Source organism: Denticeps clupeoides, chromosome 5, assembly GCF_900700375.1.
Source record: "Denticeps clupeoides chromosome 5, fDenClu1.1, whole genome shotgun sequence".
NCBI classification, from domain to species: domain Eukaryota; kingdom Metazoa; phylum Chordata; class Actinopteri; order Clupeiformes; family Denticipitidae; genus Denticeps; species Denticeps clupeoides.
Window position 1 is genome coordinate 3339257 of NC_041711.1, and position 17769 is coordinate 3357025.

Here is a 17769-nt window from a genome sequence, read left to right on the forward strand (position 1 = left end):
TCTCCCAGCAGGCTGCGCGGGGGGGTGCCGCCTGCGGAGACTGTTCTGCGTGCACCTCGCCGCCTCTGTATCTTTGTTTGTGCAGATGGGCCGATGTGGTCCACTCGTCTTCCTCCACTGCTACTACTACAGCACACCGGGAGACATGTTGACAGAGGACGCCCCCCTGAACCATGCGGCTTGAATGAGACTCAAGGCGGTCGAATCGTTCCGGCACCCGTCACGCGACGGAACGTTCTATTTCTGAGTCCAATGTGTAGACCACCAGAGGGGTGCAGGTGTGGCCCCACCACGACCCCAGGACCCGGCGACCCAAAGATGGACTCATGGCTCTGAGCATCATCGGCATGGACAATTTTGGAAATAGTGGGCTTCCTATACTCATGATTCAAATCCCACTTACTACCATTGTGTCCCTGAGCAAGACACTTAACCTTAAGTTGCTCCAGGGGGATAAGGGGCGTCTGATAAATGCTGTAAATGTAAATGCAGGGATGCCATTACACGCTCACCCAGAAAGGGTGTCCCTCCTTCCCAAGGTTTATTCCATTTGTTTTCTCCATTTCCCCCATCTAGGGGGTTCTTTGTGTCCAGAGAGGGTCTAAGTATGAGGGGGTGTCATCTGTAGTGGTTGTTAAGCCCACTGAGACATACTGCTTGTGATTTTTGGCTAAAAACCTGTTCCAGGCCAGGACCCTTATGACCCCTTAATTAGTAAGATAACTGTTCACAATGGTACAATCTCACTGGCTGATTTCAATGTGTCAATTGTCACATATACAGTGGTTGTTATAATGAGTCGATACAGCTTAAAAAAAAATTCATGGCATGTGGTGTCAAAATTCATGGCATGTGACGAATTTCTTCAGGCACTTTTTTCCCCCAATTAACATTGCCAAATCAAGACTCGTTTACGCTGACAGATTTTCTCAAGTTAGTATATTTTGAAGGGACTAGAATGGGACTAGCCAGCTCTGCCTTGTGGATGTGCTTTGGTGCTGCCCTGCTTTACCATCGAACATTGTTAAAATGACACTACAAACGTTATACAGAACTATCTATTGGTGCATTACACAGTACAGGCCAAGGTGTGTTTGGACACACCTTTTCATTCAATGTGTTTTCTTTATTTTCATGACCATTTACATTGGTAGATTCTCACTGAAGGCATCAAAACTATGAATGAACACATGTGGAGTTATGTACTTAACAAAAAGTGGAGACCTGACCTCCACAGTCACCGGACCTGAACCCAATCCAGATGGTTTGGGGTGAGCTGGACCAACAAGTGCTAAACACCTCTGGGAACTCCTTCAAGACTGTTGGGAAACCATTTCACTTTTTAGCACTTGTGTGGTAGTGGCCTAGTGGGTAAGACACTCGCCTGAGAACCAGGAGACCCAGGTTCAAGTCCCACTTACTACCATTGTGTCCCTGAGCAAGACACTTAACCTTAAGTTGCTCCAGGGAGACTGTCCCTGTAACTACTGATTGTAAGTCGCTCTGGATAAGTCGCTCTTGTCCCTCCTCAATGTGACTCTGGCGCATGCGCACAACGCCATCAACTCTACGCATGCGCAGAAAACAACTCAGGCCTTTCCTCTTTCGCGATTATCCCTGTGATATTGGCGGTAGCTAAAGGTTTTTTAAGCGTGGAAGCTTGATTTATTTCCCATTACGCGCCCATGGCTGATTGGCAGTGCTATAGTAGAAGATGTGAAACGCAGAAGCTGACTTCATTTAGAAGATTGACAAGGGGCACGGGTGACACCTGGCGGCTGAAAGGTGGTTGTGCTGCAGACCTGCTCTGGACCAGCAAGGGGCAGAGTTTTCCAGGTAAAACTCTACACGCATGACGTCACACGAGTATAACTTTTGTGGTGTTTGTTTTTAAAATCCCAGGTTCAAACCCCACTTACTACCATTGGGTCCCTGAGAAAGACACTTAACCCTGAGTGTCTCCAGGCGAGGACTGTCCCTGTAACTAATGATTGTAAGGCGCTTTGGATAAGGGCATCTGACAAATGCCATGCAATGCTTCTATGTTTCTTTCCCAGACTTTCCCAGACAACACATTATTAGGACATTATTGGCTCCTGACAGTTTCTCCATAGATATTCAGCCAAGGGGCTTTTGACTACTGAAGAGTGATTTATTTCAATAATTGATACTTCAGTCAGTCTCCTCTGTTTTACAAAATTGACATATTGTGTAAATAGTTTTATTTGAATTAACTCAGCTTAATGTTCGATGCAAATAAAAAAATCTTAATATATATACATTTTTAAAAGAATAGTGCAGGGGGAGGGAGGTGGAAATGTCTATTGGCCCGGTAACCATAGTCCGCCATACTGTGAGTCTGTTCACTGTGGAAAAATATAGCCGATGCCTAATTTTTAACTGCTTGGAACTCTACTGACTGTTGTAAACTCAAAACCAGATTCTGCTGGATTAGCTTTCATGGGTAAGGCTGAACATTTTTTTTCCTTTTGCATTTGGACATTATTTTTCATGTTAATGTTGTATTTATTTATGGATTGCAGTTGTCAGTGAGGCCTTTTTTATGTGTAAAAATACAACCAACCTTTTTATATGAATAGTGTGCTTGGATTTCTTGAATAGTTTAAATTACTGTTATTTTTTGCAGATAAAGTAGAATGTACTTTCTTATGGAGGATATATTGCATCAGAAATTATTAATTCAATCACGTTTTTGAAATTATTCACTGGTGTTTTGTTTTAATTAGTGCTTACTAGTACTATTATTTTGTAAGGTATTTATGCAGAACTTAATCCATTGAACCGTAAGCACTTTCCTTTGGATTTGTATACTGTGAACTGATTTTATAAACTCACTCGTTCCTAACTCATACAACGTAACTTGTCGAATGTAAATGTTGTATATATGTTTTAAGTTTTTATTGAGAAACCCAATTTCAACTTCTGTCTGTCTTGGAATGCGACGTGGACTGGCCACTCGCAATATGGCGGACGCGCTGACGTATGCGGCGTTCTGTGCGGTTCACAGTCAACGTAACGCGTAACACCAATAGCAACGCTGTCCCCGCCCCCCCTTGGCTCAGTATATAACCAATAGCCGCCGACGCGCCCTAGAACGACAGCGCAGCGCCGATTTTGACGCGGTTAATATACGTCACCGACTAGACAAACATGATTAACTGGAAGGTAAATGATTTTTTTAAGAAATACATTTTGTTGTCCTTCGGGTGTAGAACTGACCCTACATGAAAAAGCGACGTTTTCTCTGTACGGCTCACACGGTGTCGCGTTAGTCTGTTATTTGTACGCGTTCTGGAGGACCGTGTACTGCAGTGAGGGGAATATTGGGGACACGTGGCCGCGATTCTGAGCGACACCGACAGGCAGCAGGCGTGGGAGGTGTGGGTGACATGGAGGCCACCTGTCCCGCCCCGTGGGGGTCTCCTCAGCTGTCCTGGACCATTCTGGGCGTGTCTTCTCTACGTGCATGGGGGTTTTGGGTTAGAATTTGGTGGTCACCAGGGGCAATTGGGGAACTTTTAAGACAACATAAAAATTAAAAAAATATACCTTTTACGTAGAAAGCATTTATCCAGAGTGACTTCAAATCAGTAGTGACAGTCCCCCTGGAGACACTCATGGTTAAATGTCTTGCTCAGGGACTCAATGGTAGTAAGTGGGGTTTGAACCAGGGACTCATTATTTTTCATATTGTTAGTGCTCTAAAGGAGGCGTGCCTGCACACTAGGTGGATTGATTTACTCTAAAATGTCTATAAATACTATCAATACGCGTGGACGTGTGTGGGTGGCACCATGTCCTGCGTGAGTCCGGTGCCCAGTGTCCCGGGAATGGGCTCTGGCTGGCAGGACCCTGAGTGACAGGATTCAGTGGTCCGCTGTCTTCGCCGGTTAAGGTCTGGAGTCTGTGGTGGCCATTTCATATGTAAACCTGATTCTATTCTGTCACTATTCGAACTGGGTCAGTGGTTTCCTGGTGAGGAAGGAAGTGCACTTACCCGGAAGGTTGCGGGTTGGAATTGTTAAATGCAGAGGACTCATTTTGCTGTGTCGCCATGTGCCGTGTTGCAGTGTTTCATGTTTATCTGAGCAAGTGAAGTGACCCCCTCCACAGGCTTGTACAGTAGGTGCGATTTCATTCTGGAACAGGGTCCGTCTGGACTCATCAGACTCGTCCACCGTTCAATTCCGCGCTTCTCCGCCGCAAATTGAAGGCTTTTTAAATGATTTGTTCTCATTAGCAAAGTTAATACCTCATTTGGCTCTGTTCACTATTGTATTTTACTGTATAATACGCCCCTCAGGCCCTGGACAACGTTCCTGTGCTCCTCTACATCCTGGCAGCCAAGACGCTGCTGCTGTGCCTGTGCTTCGCCGCGGTGAAGATCTACCAGAGCAAAAGAGCCGAGGAGCAGCTGAAAAAGCAGGTGGCCATGAAGAGGAAGCTGGCGCAGGAGACCCAAGAACTCCTCGACGGCAAGAAGGAGGACTGAGCGAGCGAGCGGAGCCAGGCGGAGAGAGGTGGGCATCGAACCCGTTCAGAGCGGCTTCTCCGGCTGAAGCTGCTGTTCGGAATTCATGCCTGTGAGGCTTTTAGGAAATCTGAAGGCCAAGTGTTCCACCAAATTAACGTGCAGTAGCATCAACACTAAGCTGGGGAAAAAATGAATATTTCTGTGATCTCTATACAGCGTAAGTCAAATGCTTGGACTGATCGAATGTTCATTAAAAAAAAATAAAATGACCGCATATAGTCTAGTGTTCCCCATTAAACAGTCTGAAAACGTAAAAATATATTACTATATGATCAAATACATAAATAAATAAATAATTTCTTATGGCTCTGTCAGTAAATTTTAATTTTCAACAGGGACAAAAGCTTTATGTAAAAATCCCCAAAACATGAACATTAAATGAATTAAGTGTATTATTCAAGGCACCATCAGTATTACTTCTCAGGGAAATAGCAAAAATGGCCTAAATTTACTTCAAAGAAATAAATTATATCAGCAATTTTCTATAATTCACTCAACTGAACTATTTTTAAAACAAATTGGATTGAAATACAATAATAAAGTGCAAAAATCTATTAACATGAATTTTTTTTCTTCAAGGAAAAGTCACATGTGGTGTGAAAACAAATATTTCACTTTTAAACAGTAATGCTCATGATGCCGTCTCAGTGCGGTTCTCAGTGTCCACCTTCCGTTTTGCCATTTTTTAAGGGTAGGCTATCTGAAAGTTGACTTTTGAAGTGATGCTAATGCCCGCTGATGAATAATGAAAGGAAGTGGTCTCCCGCTCGGAGCGCCGCCGTTGAATTGTGGGAAATGTACTGTGCGTTGGTGCGTGTACAGTACCTGGATGCTGCTGGCGTGCAGTGACCTCCGGGCCAGTTCTAATAATACATTTATATAATCCCGGGGGCCAGAAAAAACCCTCCTTGACTTTGACATATGTGCTATACAGCAATATTTTGTGATTTTACATGGCGATATTGTATCGATGCAGGGACATCAAATACCTGTGTCCTTTGTATACAAATTTGGTCCATAATTCAGTTCAGTGTTATGTCGCATGTTTGGCTGAATTATTAATGTAATTTGATTGCACAGCATCTAGTAAGTCCGCTCTGTTTTTACACTCGGTGAAATGTAGAATGTCGTAGAATCACAATCACAGCATCACAATCGTGATCTAATCGTGTCGTGAGATCCTTGCCCGGGTTATTTACTGATCCCCGGTCCCACTGCCTTCGACTTTGTTCCCTAGAGGCTGTACCCGTCCATGTGGACTGCTGGAGCGCCCGCTGGCTGGAACCCGGGCTGTAGTCCGTCCTCCTGAGGTGGCGCGTGGCCGCCACGAGCATGGAACCCAATCGCAGTTTATACTGTAACCTGCTTTTTTATTAAAACTGTTTATTTCCACCTGTAAATAAACATTTTATTTATTATATATAAAATACTGTGAGATTAAATGCTTTTTTTTTTTTTGTTTTGTTTTTCCCTTAAATGGCTGAAATTAGACTGCATCTGGTAATTCCATTTAATGCTTTTCCAGTACAATTTTAATCTTAGTAGACAAGAATGTGAATGAAATACTTTTTTTAATATTAGTTGAGCTCTTTGTTCAGGTACAATTTGTATTTAAATTTTTATCTTCTGGGTTTCATTTGTGCCTTGATTGGTTCTGTGCAGACTTTATTAATTAATCACTCTTTACCCAGGTCTTCCTGCTGGTGACCTCACAATAGCATCATTCCCACCTTATTTTCTCTGTTCGTCACAAGGTCACATGACCTTGTTCTGAATGACATCTGGGTCCGTGTATTTCATCCTAGAACATGAATGTAGAGTTTTTAAACCTCAGCGTTTGACTACAACCATCTTCAGTGAGTTCCGTACAGCAAGGACGAAACAAAATTCTAATGGGCACAAACGTCCCTTTGGTCAAAGTCATTTTTATTTTGCCTTAAAACCTGACATGTACAGGCCAGGTATCATTACTTCAAATGAACAGTGATACGTTACAAAAAGTGAGCTACATAATGCTGATCTCATGTTCACTAAATTCGGTATGTACAGCATGACGGTGGAATACAATCGCCTACTTTACGTCGCTTATCTACGTAGCGCGCTAAAGATTAAGGCTTCCCTCTTAAAGTGCACATTTTCGTAATGATGTCAGGCTGGCAATCTCTACTGGAGGTCTTGTTCAGAACCGGGTGGAAAGAAAGGAGGCGGAGCTACGCCGAGGGGCGTGGCGAGGATGGATGCAGACGACACAAGGTGACGGTGGCGGACGCGGGCCCCGCAGACGACAAAAGCCACACACTAACGCAACTGTACACAAGTCAGTCACAACACAACAGGAGAGAGAGAAAGAGAGAGAGAGAGAGACATCTGGCCACGATTTACAGTCACCTTCCTCAGCACAATGACAATGACTGGCGTGACACGCGGCCATGCCCGAGATTCGTCAGGTTTCTGCCACAGACTGGACCACGTGAAGAGAGATGAAGACCACATTGGAACATTAGGTACGGAGAAGGCTGGCGACTCAGCTGCAATGCCCCCTGGTGTGTGGGATGAGGAATTTCATGTCCCCATGCACTACAAGTTACCCCAGCGAGGTCAACCAGGCGTCCGAAATCCGTCTGACCACTGGTGGGTGCTCACTGGTTGACGCTCTGGGTGTAGTCCGGACGGCGGGTCTGGACGATTTTGGGACGAGCGCGTTTGCCCTCCTCGGTCTCGGCCTCGGCCTCGCCCTCTGAGCTGTCGGGCTCGTTCTCACACACGTGCACGATTACGCTGGGCGTGGTGGTGGTGCCCGTGTGAAGCTCGTAGTGCTCCCCTGTGGCGAAGCAGCGGACAGCATGTCAAGAGTGTGCCGGCCGGCCACGAGGGGCGCGAAACGGGTGTAGAATGGGTACCTGGGCCGAGCTTGGACACGGCGCACAGCAGGTCGTAGTTGACGACGGGCTCGGCGTCCGCCGCCTGCTCCCAGCCCACGGGCGGAGAGGCGGGCGGAGAGATGAGAAACTGCTTGTCCGGCTTTGGAGGCTGCAGGCTGGGGCTGCCGATGTGCACCGACTGCGGAGAGTGGAGGCAGAGGAGGGCCTTATTGGAGCCTGGGGCCCATCTTAAACCGACCTTATTTATAACCGACCTGGTAATGCACACGCTTCAACTTTCAACAACTCAAAAAGTAGCGCTCAGCAGGTAGTTGTTCACTAAGCATGCATCCGTTTTGTGACAGGGCGGAGCCCAGTGTTGTTTTCGTCAACAAAATTTATGACGGAATAGCTTCACAAATGAACCTTTTAGGTCATGTGACTGTAACTATAACGGAATATATCATGTAATATTATTGACGACTGAAAACAAGACTAAATGTGCTATACAAAAACTTAAATGTCTCTTTTGACGAGACTTTATTTCCTCTCGTTTAATCACGTCGTTCTATTTCTGTGTCCCGCATCTCCCAGAGATGATGTCACTTCCTTAATCCTGATTTGTGGCATTACTTAGATTTCCGGATACGTCTGATGGATTCCTGGGAGAAAATGCGGTCGGAGAAAATGTGTCTGGAATAGATGCCGAGTATTCTCGAGTCCATAAAGGTAACAATAATATAATAATAATAATAATATAACCTTGTTTTAATTCTGAAATTAAATTCTGTGTGACTTTTTTTGTCTATTTTACTAGGTTGTACTACTTGTACTATATTGACTGGGTTAAATAGAACTTCATTACTAAAAAAATGAAAAAAAAAGACAAAAATAATTTTGTATTGACTAAAACTAGACTAAAACAGTCATGGATACTTCTGACTAAAATGCTCAGACTTTTAGTCCACTGAAACGTGACTAGACTAAAGTGAGTCTGGACGTGACAAAGATTAATAAAATCTAAAATGGCAGCTTGACGCAAAGACTAGAATAAAAGTAAAATGAATACAGGCCCAAAAAAAAACGACCATAGCGGAGCCTACAGAGCTCGAGTCAACGGTCAGTTCCGCTCCTCTGATAACCAATGTATCCCTCCCCACGCACGTTCTCTAAACGTTCCTGCAATGTTCGCGATCGCCTGCTCTCCCTTATTCTATTTATTGATGATGCCCCCACCCCACCCCACCCATTTCATTTGTTGTTTGCCTGATTTCTTATGCAATTTGAATTCTTCAACCGACACGGCAATATACCGTGATACCTGAGGGGAACCAAAGGAACGGTGTGAGAATTACCACCTTATTCTCAGCAATTCTAAATACATACATACATACGGTTTTAATATGAGGCGGCCGGCCTACCTGCGCGAAGTACAAGCGCATCTCTTTCCCATTGAAGTCGCTCTTGTGCAGCTTCAGCCGGGCCTCGGCGGCGGCCAGCGCCTCCGCGAAGTTGATGCGCACGCGCCGGAAGCTCTTGAAGAACTGGAACGAGGCGCTGGCATCGAAAGCGCGGAACAGCGCCTCAAACTTGGCCTGTAACGGAGAGACGGAGAAGCGGAGCAGGATTAGCGCCCAGCGCCCGGCTTCGCGCGTCTACTTCACGCCGTGAACGCCATTTCCTGAAGGTTGCGCGGGGCCCGCTAATAAGGATTAACAAAACACCCGGGACGCGCGACCAGCGTGACCCCGCGTGACCCCGCGGTGCCACCGGCTCCTTACCCGGACCTCGGGCCTACAGAACACCTCCTGGTCCACTGGCGAGGCCACCAGGCAGAAGCGGCTGCATTTGGTCATTTTCAGGTGCATGGCGGCGGGAAAACCGACAAGGCGGATCCGCAGCGAAAGGTGGTGCGAAAGAGAGTATTAAGTCTCCTGAAGTCCCTCGGGTGCAGCGAAGGCGAAAGAAAAGATGTCCTGATGTCCCAGTGTCTTCAACAGGCCCTTCTGGAAGAAAAAGCGCGCACACGCATATACGAACCCTGAGACGCTCCTCGTCTTATATGAGTCCTTCCCGTCTTCAGCCCCTCCCCCTCGTCCTCCCTCCTCCTCCTCCTCTCGCACACATAATCCCCCCGGCGTCACCGGGCTGGAAATAAATGACATCATCCGGCAGGCCGAATACAGAGCGGCTTAATCTGTTACGCTGGCGGCTCCCTTTTCCACTCTCCCTCCCCGCACACACGTCCCGTCCCGTCCCTCGCCACCGAGCGTCCCCCCCGTCCTCCACCGCGCCGAGCCCCCGGCCCACCTGCTGCCGGCTTGGACGCGCCGGTCCCTTACGCCGTATTTTTATCCACGCCTGACGTCGGGTTTTCACTGTCGGCCAGCGGCGTACCGAGACACACGAGAAGAGATAAGCTGGTGACACACACACACACACACACACACACACACACACACACACACACACACACACACACACACACACACACACAGTTTCCATTCAAACAGCTACTTGCACTACATGTACCTGTGTGTGCATCATGTACATCTCACAGTGCGTACTGTACAGTCTGTGTGTGTGTGTGTGTGTGTGTGTGTGTGTGTGTGTGTTGGTCACTCCATGTCTACATGACAGAGTGGAAAAAGTAAATGCGGTATGCAAACAGAGAGATGGAAAACGCAGCAGGGCAGAAACAAACGAGTGGTAAGAAAATCGGGCGGAGATGAGGCCACAGATCGCAGCACATGGTATCAGAACACACACACACACACACACACACACACACAGTCAGATAACAAGCGGCGAAAAAAATGTGCCTGCTCACACACATTCATCAGATATTAAACTCCTCCCAGAACAGCTCGGAACGGCAGGACGGGTTTCGGTGAACGCAGCAGTTTCCACTGGGCCGCGCCGATCAGACGATAACCGGCGAGCCGAAAACATACGGGACCGCACGGATCCTCCCGCTCAGGGAAACGACAGTCCTGTGCAGAAAGGGAGGAGACAAGTCGAAGGAGGGGCGCGCACACTCTCACAGAATAATAAATTGTGGGATAAAAAGGGATTTTCACGTTTTTTAATTTTACTCTTTGGCATTGTGCATTTTAACTGCAGTTACATTTACGGCATTTACCAGACACCCTTATCCAGAGCGACTTGCAATCAGTATTTACAGGGACAGTCCCCCCCTGGAGACACTCAGGGTTAAGTGTATTGTTAGGGACACAATGGTAGTAAGCGGGGTTTGAACCCGGGTCTTCTGGTTCATAGGCGAGTGTGTTACCCACTAGGCTACTACCACCTGGATTAATGGCACACGCGTTCCTTGCATTAAATTACGATTGTTTTGCTGAAACGCTACCTGGTGCTGCTCATCAGATCGATCAACCCCAATCCAGCGACATTTTGTCACGAGTCGTGGACTTCCTGTGTGTCACGTGCTGTACTGATCGCAGAAATGTCCTCTTTAAAGTTGCCTTCTTTACAGCCATTTTAAAGTTTAGTCATATTTTTGGGTGCTCGTAGCATAGCAGGTAACACACTCTCCTGCAAACCAGAAGACCATAAAGTCCCAGGTTCCAACCCCACTTACTACCATTGTGTCCCTGAGCAGGACACTTAACCCTGAGTGTCTCCAGGGGGGACTGTCCCTGTAACTACTGATTGTAAGTCGCTCTGGATGAGGGCGTCTGGTAAATGCCGTAAATGTAAATGAAGCAGCAACGTCCAGCGGCCAGCTTTTTCGAAATATGATGTCAGTCACGCACAAGCCACGCCCACGTTGCTTTTAATAAAGCAGCATCACTAAAAACAATTTAATAAAAAATTTTGATGAAATAGTTTTAAGCGAATATTCTTGAACAACTTCACAATGTGCATCTTAAAAAATACTATTGGTTATTTATCTGAAAAACAAAAACAAGCTTGCCATGGGCCAGCAGTCCACAATGTTCATATGTCCTTTTTTAATAATGGAACGCCATTTTAAACACACTAAAACGCTGAGGTAAAAGCAGCTTTTTTCCGGGGCTCAGGGAAGCTTCTGGCCCGTTCCTCCGGGCAGATTGCACCGGATTCCTAATGGGATTGAGATCAGGACCGGGCCACTTTTAGACTTTCACCTCAACGTCCCCGAAAGGCTCCCTGTCCTTGCAATTCACCGGCCGCGTTATTTCAGCAGGATGCGGATTCGCCCCGTCCGGAATTACGGTCACGATTGCCCTCCGATTCCAGCCCGACCCAACGTCCCCAACGTCCCCAACGCCGTAATCCTCAATGCTGAAGAACAACGATGCCTGTCCAACTCTGCCTCTGTGTTCGCGACAAGGGTAGCTTCCGGTTTCCTGCGTTAATTACAATACTTTATTCCATGTGTGGAGCGTTACAAGCGCACTATGAACTTAATATATTTTATTGAAGAAGACCTCGACCTCCATGGAGGAGCGATCGGCCTTCATTTCGACTGGTAGGGTGCTAGTAGCCTAGCGGGTAACACACTCGCCTGAGAACCAGAAGACCCAGGTTCACACCCCACTTACTACCATTGTGTCCCTGAGCAAGACACTTATCCCTGAGTGTCTCCAAGGGGGGGACTGTCCCTGTAACTACTGATTGTAAGTCGCTCTGGAAAAGGGCGTCAGGTAAATGGGTGGTAGATGACCCAGGTTCAAACCCCACTTACTACCATTGTGTCCCTGAGCAAGACACTTATCCCTGAGTGTCCCTGGGCGGGGGGACTGTCCCTGTAACTACTGATTGTAAGTCGCTCTGGAAAAGGGCGTCAGGTAAATGGGTGGTAGATGACCCAGGTTCAAACCCCATTTACTACCATTGTGTCCCTGAGCAAGACACTTATAAGACGCTCTGGTTAAGGGCGTCAGGTAAATGCTGGAAATGGTAACTGCCGCCCGAACTCATTTCAGCTGAAGGTGACCTCGGCCGATAAGGATCGGCCCTCAGCAGCGCCGCTCTGAATACGCTGTTTTTTTCCAGCGAGATATTTTTAACAAACGTATTCCGGCCGCGGCATCCAGGTACGGGAGCAATAGGCTGAGGTCATCGAAAAAGCAGCGGCGTATCCGGTGACACACACCCTCCTATTGTCACTCGGCCACCCTCTCCTCCTGTTTCAGCGCATCGGCCCGTCTCACCGGACAAAAATAAGCGGCTCGACGGGCAGCTCGCGTGGAAAAAAATATCACGGCATTTACAGCACAGTTAGGGCACCAATGTGCCGTTTCAAAGAGGTGAAATGGCACGTGTTTGTGTGTACGGTACCTTGATTTCATACATTTACGGCATTGACTAGCCAGCCTTATCCAGAGCGACTTACAATCAGTAGTTACAGGGACAGTCCCCCCCTGGGGACACTCAGGGTTAAGTGTCTTGCTCAGGGACACAATGGTAGTAAGTGGGGTTTGAACCTGGGTCATCTACCACCCATTTACCTGACGCCCTTTTCCAGAGCGACTTACAATCAGTAGTTACAGGGACAGTCCCCCCCTGGGGACACTCAGGGTTAAGTGTCTTGCTCAGGGACACAATGGTAGTAAGTGGGGTTTGAACCTGCATTTCACAGCTCTGATATCCACTGTGTGTGTGTGTGTGTGTTGTAATATTTTCCGTCTGGTAACCTGGCGGCGGGTATAGCGTTACTCATGAATGCTAATACGCGGCTAGCCGACAGCTTTTGGCGTCTCCTTAAAAAGCCTCACCTTCACCCCGGGCAGGCGACCGCGGTTGGTGCGAAGGAGGCGGGCCGGGCGTTCGGCCTTAAAAGGCAAAGACTCTGCGCCGCGCCGCAGCCGGTCGGGGTGACGAATGGACTTTTGCTTAATTCCCTGCACTTTGACTTTCAAGCGTTTTTTTTCTACATCGGAATCCAAACAGCGGAGCCGGACACACCCCGGATGGGCAAGGTTCGGACGCGCTCATGATGTTCAAGCGCGCCGGCATCCACCGCAGGAATGGTCTCCGCCGACATTTCCCCTCGTATTAAAAAAAAAACTGCAGCACAGCACATGGTGACACAACAAAATGTGTCCTCTGTATTTAACCATCACCCTTGGTGAGCAGTGGGCAGCCATGACAGGCGCCTGGGGAGCAGTGTGTGGGGACGGTGCTTTGCTCAGTGGCACCTTGGCGGCTCGGGATTCGAACCGGCAACCTTCTGATTACGGGGCCGCTTCCTTTACCGCTAGGCCACCACCGCCTCCATATTAATACAGAGAAATGTTTCGATCCACATCAGAAATGTAAGCAGATCATATGAACCTTCCACCTTCCAAATCCAGGATTTTTATATTCAGAATTCTGGCACCGACCAATAAGAAATTCGAAACGCCGGACGCCGTTGTCTTCGGAATAAACCTACTTTCCGTTTGCTCTTGGCGGTGCAAAATTTAACGAGTAAACACAGCAGGCATTTTGATGTGGACGTGACAGAACGAACGGCGGACCACGAGGACCACCTCTCCGTCCATCGCCTCTGCTCGGGCCACAGACCCCGCGGTCCTACGGGTAGTTTTTCCGTTGCCGGTTTAAGCCTAATCCTAGACGCTCCATTTAAAAACATCTCTTCGAGTTCAGGACTAGGCTTAACCCAACAATGGAAAATGGCCCATAACGCCATTTGGTTTCTTTGGATCATCTGCAGGCGGAACGCTCTGAGTCACGGATCCGTGTTTACGGTTGAGCGCCGCGGCCCGGCGCTCGGGCGGAAAAAAGGGCCCAGAATGCATGACTACTCAGAAGAATGTTATGTACACAGATACGGAAAAAAAAGAAGCCACGCATGACTCGCTTTTCCATAGAAGGGCTGTCCCGGGGAGAAGAAGGGATGCTCCGCATTCCATGCGGGCGGCTGGATCACAGTAATCGCCATTTACCGGACAGTCCCCCCCTGGAGACACTCGAGGTTAAGTGTCTCGCTCAGGGACACAATGGTAGTAAGTGGGGTTTGAACCTGGGTCTTCTGGTTCATAGGCGAGTGTGTCACCCGCTAGGCTACTACCACCCATTTCCCCGACGCCCTTATCCAGTGACAGGGACAGTCCCCCCCTGGAGACACTCGGGGTTAAGTGTCTCGCTCAGGGACACGATGGTAGTAAGTGGGGTTTGAACCTGGGTCTTCTGGTTCATAGGCGAGTGTGTCACCCACTAGGCTACTACCACCCATTTCCCCGACGCCCTTATCCAGTGACAGTCCCCCCCTGGAGACACTCGGGGTTAAGTGTCTCGCTCAGGGACACGATGGTAGTAAGCGGGGTTTGAACCTGGGTCTTCTGGTTCATAGGCGAGTGTGTCACCCGCTAGGCTACTACCACCCATTTCCCCGATGCCCTTATCCAGTGACAGGGACAGTCCCCCCTGGAGACACTCGGGGTTAAGTGTCTCGCTCAGGGAAACGATGGTAGTAAGTGGGGTTTGAACCTGGGTCTTCTGGTTCATAGGCGAGTGTGTCACCCGCTAGGCTACTACCACCCATTTCCCCGACGCCATTATCCAGTGACAGGGACAGTCCCCCCCTGGAGACACTCGGGGTTAAGTGTCTCGCTCAGGGACACGATGGTAGTAAGTGGGGTTTGAACCTGGGTCTTCTGGTTCATAGGCGAGTGTGTTACCCGCTAGGCTACTACCACCCATTTCCCCGACGCCCTTATCCAGTGACAGTCCCCCCCTGGAGACACTCGAGGTTAAGTGTCTCGCTCAGGGACACGATGGTAGTAAGCGGGGTTTGAACCTGGGTCTTCTGGTTCATAGGCGAGCGTGTTACCCGCTAGGCTACTACCATCCACCCTGGTTCAAATCAGATCAAAAGAGCCGATCACATAATCTTCGCTTTCGATGACGTTAGCAGGGGGACTGACACCGTCCCGCTGAAGCGAATCGCGGTGATGCGATGAAGCGCTGGGCAGGGCTCCGCTTTCCGACCGAGGACGGACAGCGGCCGCGCCCCCCAGGAATACTGGCTGGCGGGGCAGGAGGCGGGGCTCTGTGATCTGGGGCCGGTTTGCCTTCTTGCGGAACGAGGGACGGGAAGTAGGGCAGGCCGCCGCGCTGGCATCTATTCAGGAGATTAATGCGCGCTGGTCAATTCTGTCCCAAACTGTGGAATTCACCAGCAGAACCTCGTCGACTTGTCAGAAATCGAAACACGCGAGACTATTCCTCTTTTCAGTATTAACGTAATGTAATAACATTATTATAATGTAATAATAATTTATTAAAAATGAGAAGAATGCTAGTTAAAAACGCTAAGTAGTTGGCGGCGTGGGCGGCGCCAGGCGTGGCGGCCCGTCCTGGTTCGTGCTTCCGGGTCTTTCGTCCTGTCTTTAGATGTGGACTGGGTGCGATTTGTCCTTAGTGACCTTGATGGCCCTGGTCCTGCGTCTCTTAACACGTTTCATTCGTACATCACATGTTTAAAACACGGGTCACCAGTCAAAAGGGTTTGGCTAAAATCTGGACAAAAAAATAATTATAACAATTTCTTTAAAGAAAGGGCTGATTTCTCGTACAATAAAGACGCTGCATGTACGATTACGTTTGACACCGTACGGGCGGACTAGCACATTTCAAATCTCTTCCTCGGTTCCAATCGGCAAGCGGGTCCCCGTGAGTGAGCTGCAGCACGACGCAGAAGAGGAACGCTGCGAGAACGTCGGAGCAACGTCAGGGGGTCTCTGGCTCTACAAGATGACCTCTGACCCCGTGGCTGTCGGCCTGCTTTGAGTTTGGGCCCCTTCTTGAACTCGACCTGCAGAAAGTCTCCTTGTGGCGAGGCCGCGGCTGGCGTCCACTGTAACTGGGCCAGCAGCAGGGACGCAGAATTGACAGCACCGTCCCATTGTTTGGGTTTTAATGACATAACCGGATTGGCCCCCGGCACAAATTCGGTGCTTCGCTCTCTAACTATCTGATAAGCAGCTTTTATTGGGCCTTCGTCACTTTTTTACATGAGAAAATCTCATCCGGTCGCACCGTTAGATGTGACTTTTTTTAATCCCACGCACCGACGCTGCTGTTAGAATAAAAGGTCACACCACGGTCGTTGCGAAATAAAAATGGCTCTTTTTAGCCTGGATTTACCTTGACACGCGGCTCGCCGAACACGTCCTCCGCCACCTTACACGCGATCAGCGCGCTGGGCAGCGCGGCCACCTGCACCGCCGCCGCCGCCGCCGCCGCGGGTCCGTCGCCGGGCCGCTGCATCGCCGCGCGAACGAGCCGATCAGGCGCCGATGACCGCCCGACGCCGGCTGCCACCGCCTGGCCGCATGCCGGTCGCCGGAAGGAGCCCGCTTTCCCGCATGCAGCGGGCCGGTGAGGGGTGAAGCGCGGCCGCCTGCAGGGGACGATGACGTACTCGGGATGACGTCCGGTGCCGGCCGTCCACCGGGCAGCGAATTTTTTTTATTTTTAAGCGGCGAAATAATAACACTGCTGCTGCTAATAATACTAACAACAACAACAACAGCAGCAACGATAATAATAATGAGCGGAATTCGGCCTAATTACGTTACGGGACAGAGCGCCGGCAAGCACCAAAGTTGTGCAACAGCGGCCCCTCGCGGTTTGAGGGAGGAACTGCAGATTTCAGCACCACAGCCCTGACTCTGCGGACACCAGCAGAGCAAAGTGAAGTGACAGCACACGGTGCACACAGTGAAATTTGTCCTCTGCATTTAACCCATCACCCTTTGTGAGCAGTGACTGGTGCGCGGGGAGCAGTGTGTGGGGACGGTACTTTGTGGCACCTCAGTGGCACCTTCTGATTATGGGGGCGCTTCCTTAACCGCTAGGTCACCACTACCCCAAGGCAATCTTTATGACCACAAGCGTCAGATAACAGCCAATCATCATGAAGTGCAGCCGTCTCCATGGCTTGGAGCTGCGGACACAGTGTGCTCCAAATTGCTAGTGTGGTCGTTTTTCTGGCGGCCTGTCTCAAGTCTTGTTTTGGTCTGGTCTTTTCGTCAAGCTGTCATTTTAGTTTTTATTAGTATTTGTCACGTCCAGACTCGTTTTTTAAAGTCTCGTCAAGTCTCAGCATTTTATTTTAGTCAGAATTATCAATGACAGTTCTTTTACTGTACTGACTGTGTTATATAGAATTGCATTAAAATTTTTAGTTGACTAAAACGAGACTAAATTATAGCCTCATTTTTTAGTAATGCAATTATATATAACACAGTCAGTACAGTAAAAGAACTTAGTAGAATATACAGAAACAAAATAATGTTTTAGTCAAACACATTTCATAATAAAAACAAGATTATCTTATCACTGTATTGGTGGCCTAGCGGTTAAGGAAGAGACCCTGTAACCCCCCGTGACCCTGCA

General features: G+C 48.6%; 2 protein-coding genes across 3 annotated transcripts; one reads left to right on the forward strand and one right to left on the reverse strand.

Moving 5' to 3' along the window:
- The first annotated feature begins 3093 nt into the window (after positions 1-3093).
- On the forward strand, positions 3094-5982 carry smim11 (small integral membrane protein 11). The gene is made up of 3 exons (XM_028981389.1): positions 3094-3186; positions 4325-4541; positions 5793-5982. Exons 1-2 carry the CDS (start codon positions 3172-3174, stop codon positions 4511-4513), a joined length of 204 nt encoding a protein of 67 aa, XP_028837222.1. The 5' UTR covers positions 3094-3171; the 3' UTR covers positions 4514-4541; positions 5793-5982.
- Positions 5983-6445: 463 nt separating this feature from the next.
- On the reverse strand, positions 6446-16788 carry rcan1b (regulator of calcineurin 1b). Of its 2 annotated transcripts, none has more exons than XM_028981580.1 (4): positions 16516-16788; positions 8838-9011; positions 7456-7615; positions 6446-7376 (listed from the first exon to the last, which is right to left on the reverse strand). In XM_028981580.1, exons 1-4 carry the CDS (start codon positions 16636-16638, stop codon positions 7195-7197), a joined length of 639 nt encoding a protein of 212 aa, XP_028837413.1. In that variant the 5' UTR covers positions 16639-16788; the 3' UTR covers positions 6446-7194. The 2 variants fall into 2 exon arrangements, with proteins under 2 accessions (XP_028837413.1, XP_028837414.1); XM_028981581.1 differs by lacking the exon at positions 16516-16788 and adding an exon at positions 9198-9500.
- Between the last annotated feature and the right edge of the window lie 981 nt (positions 16789-17769).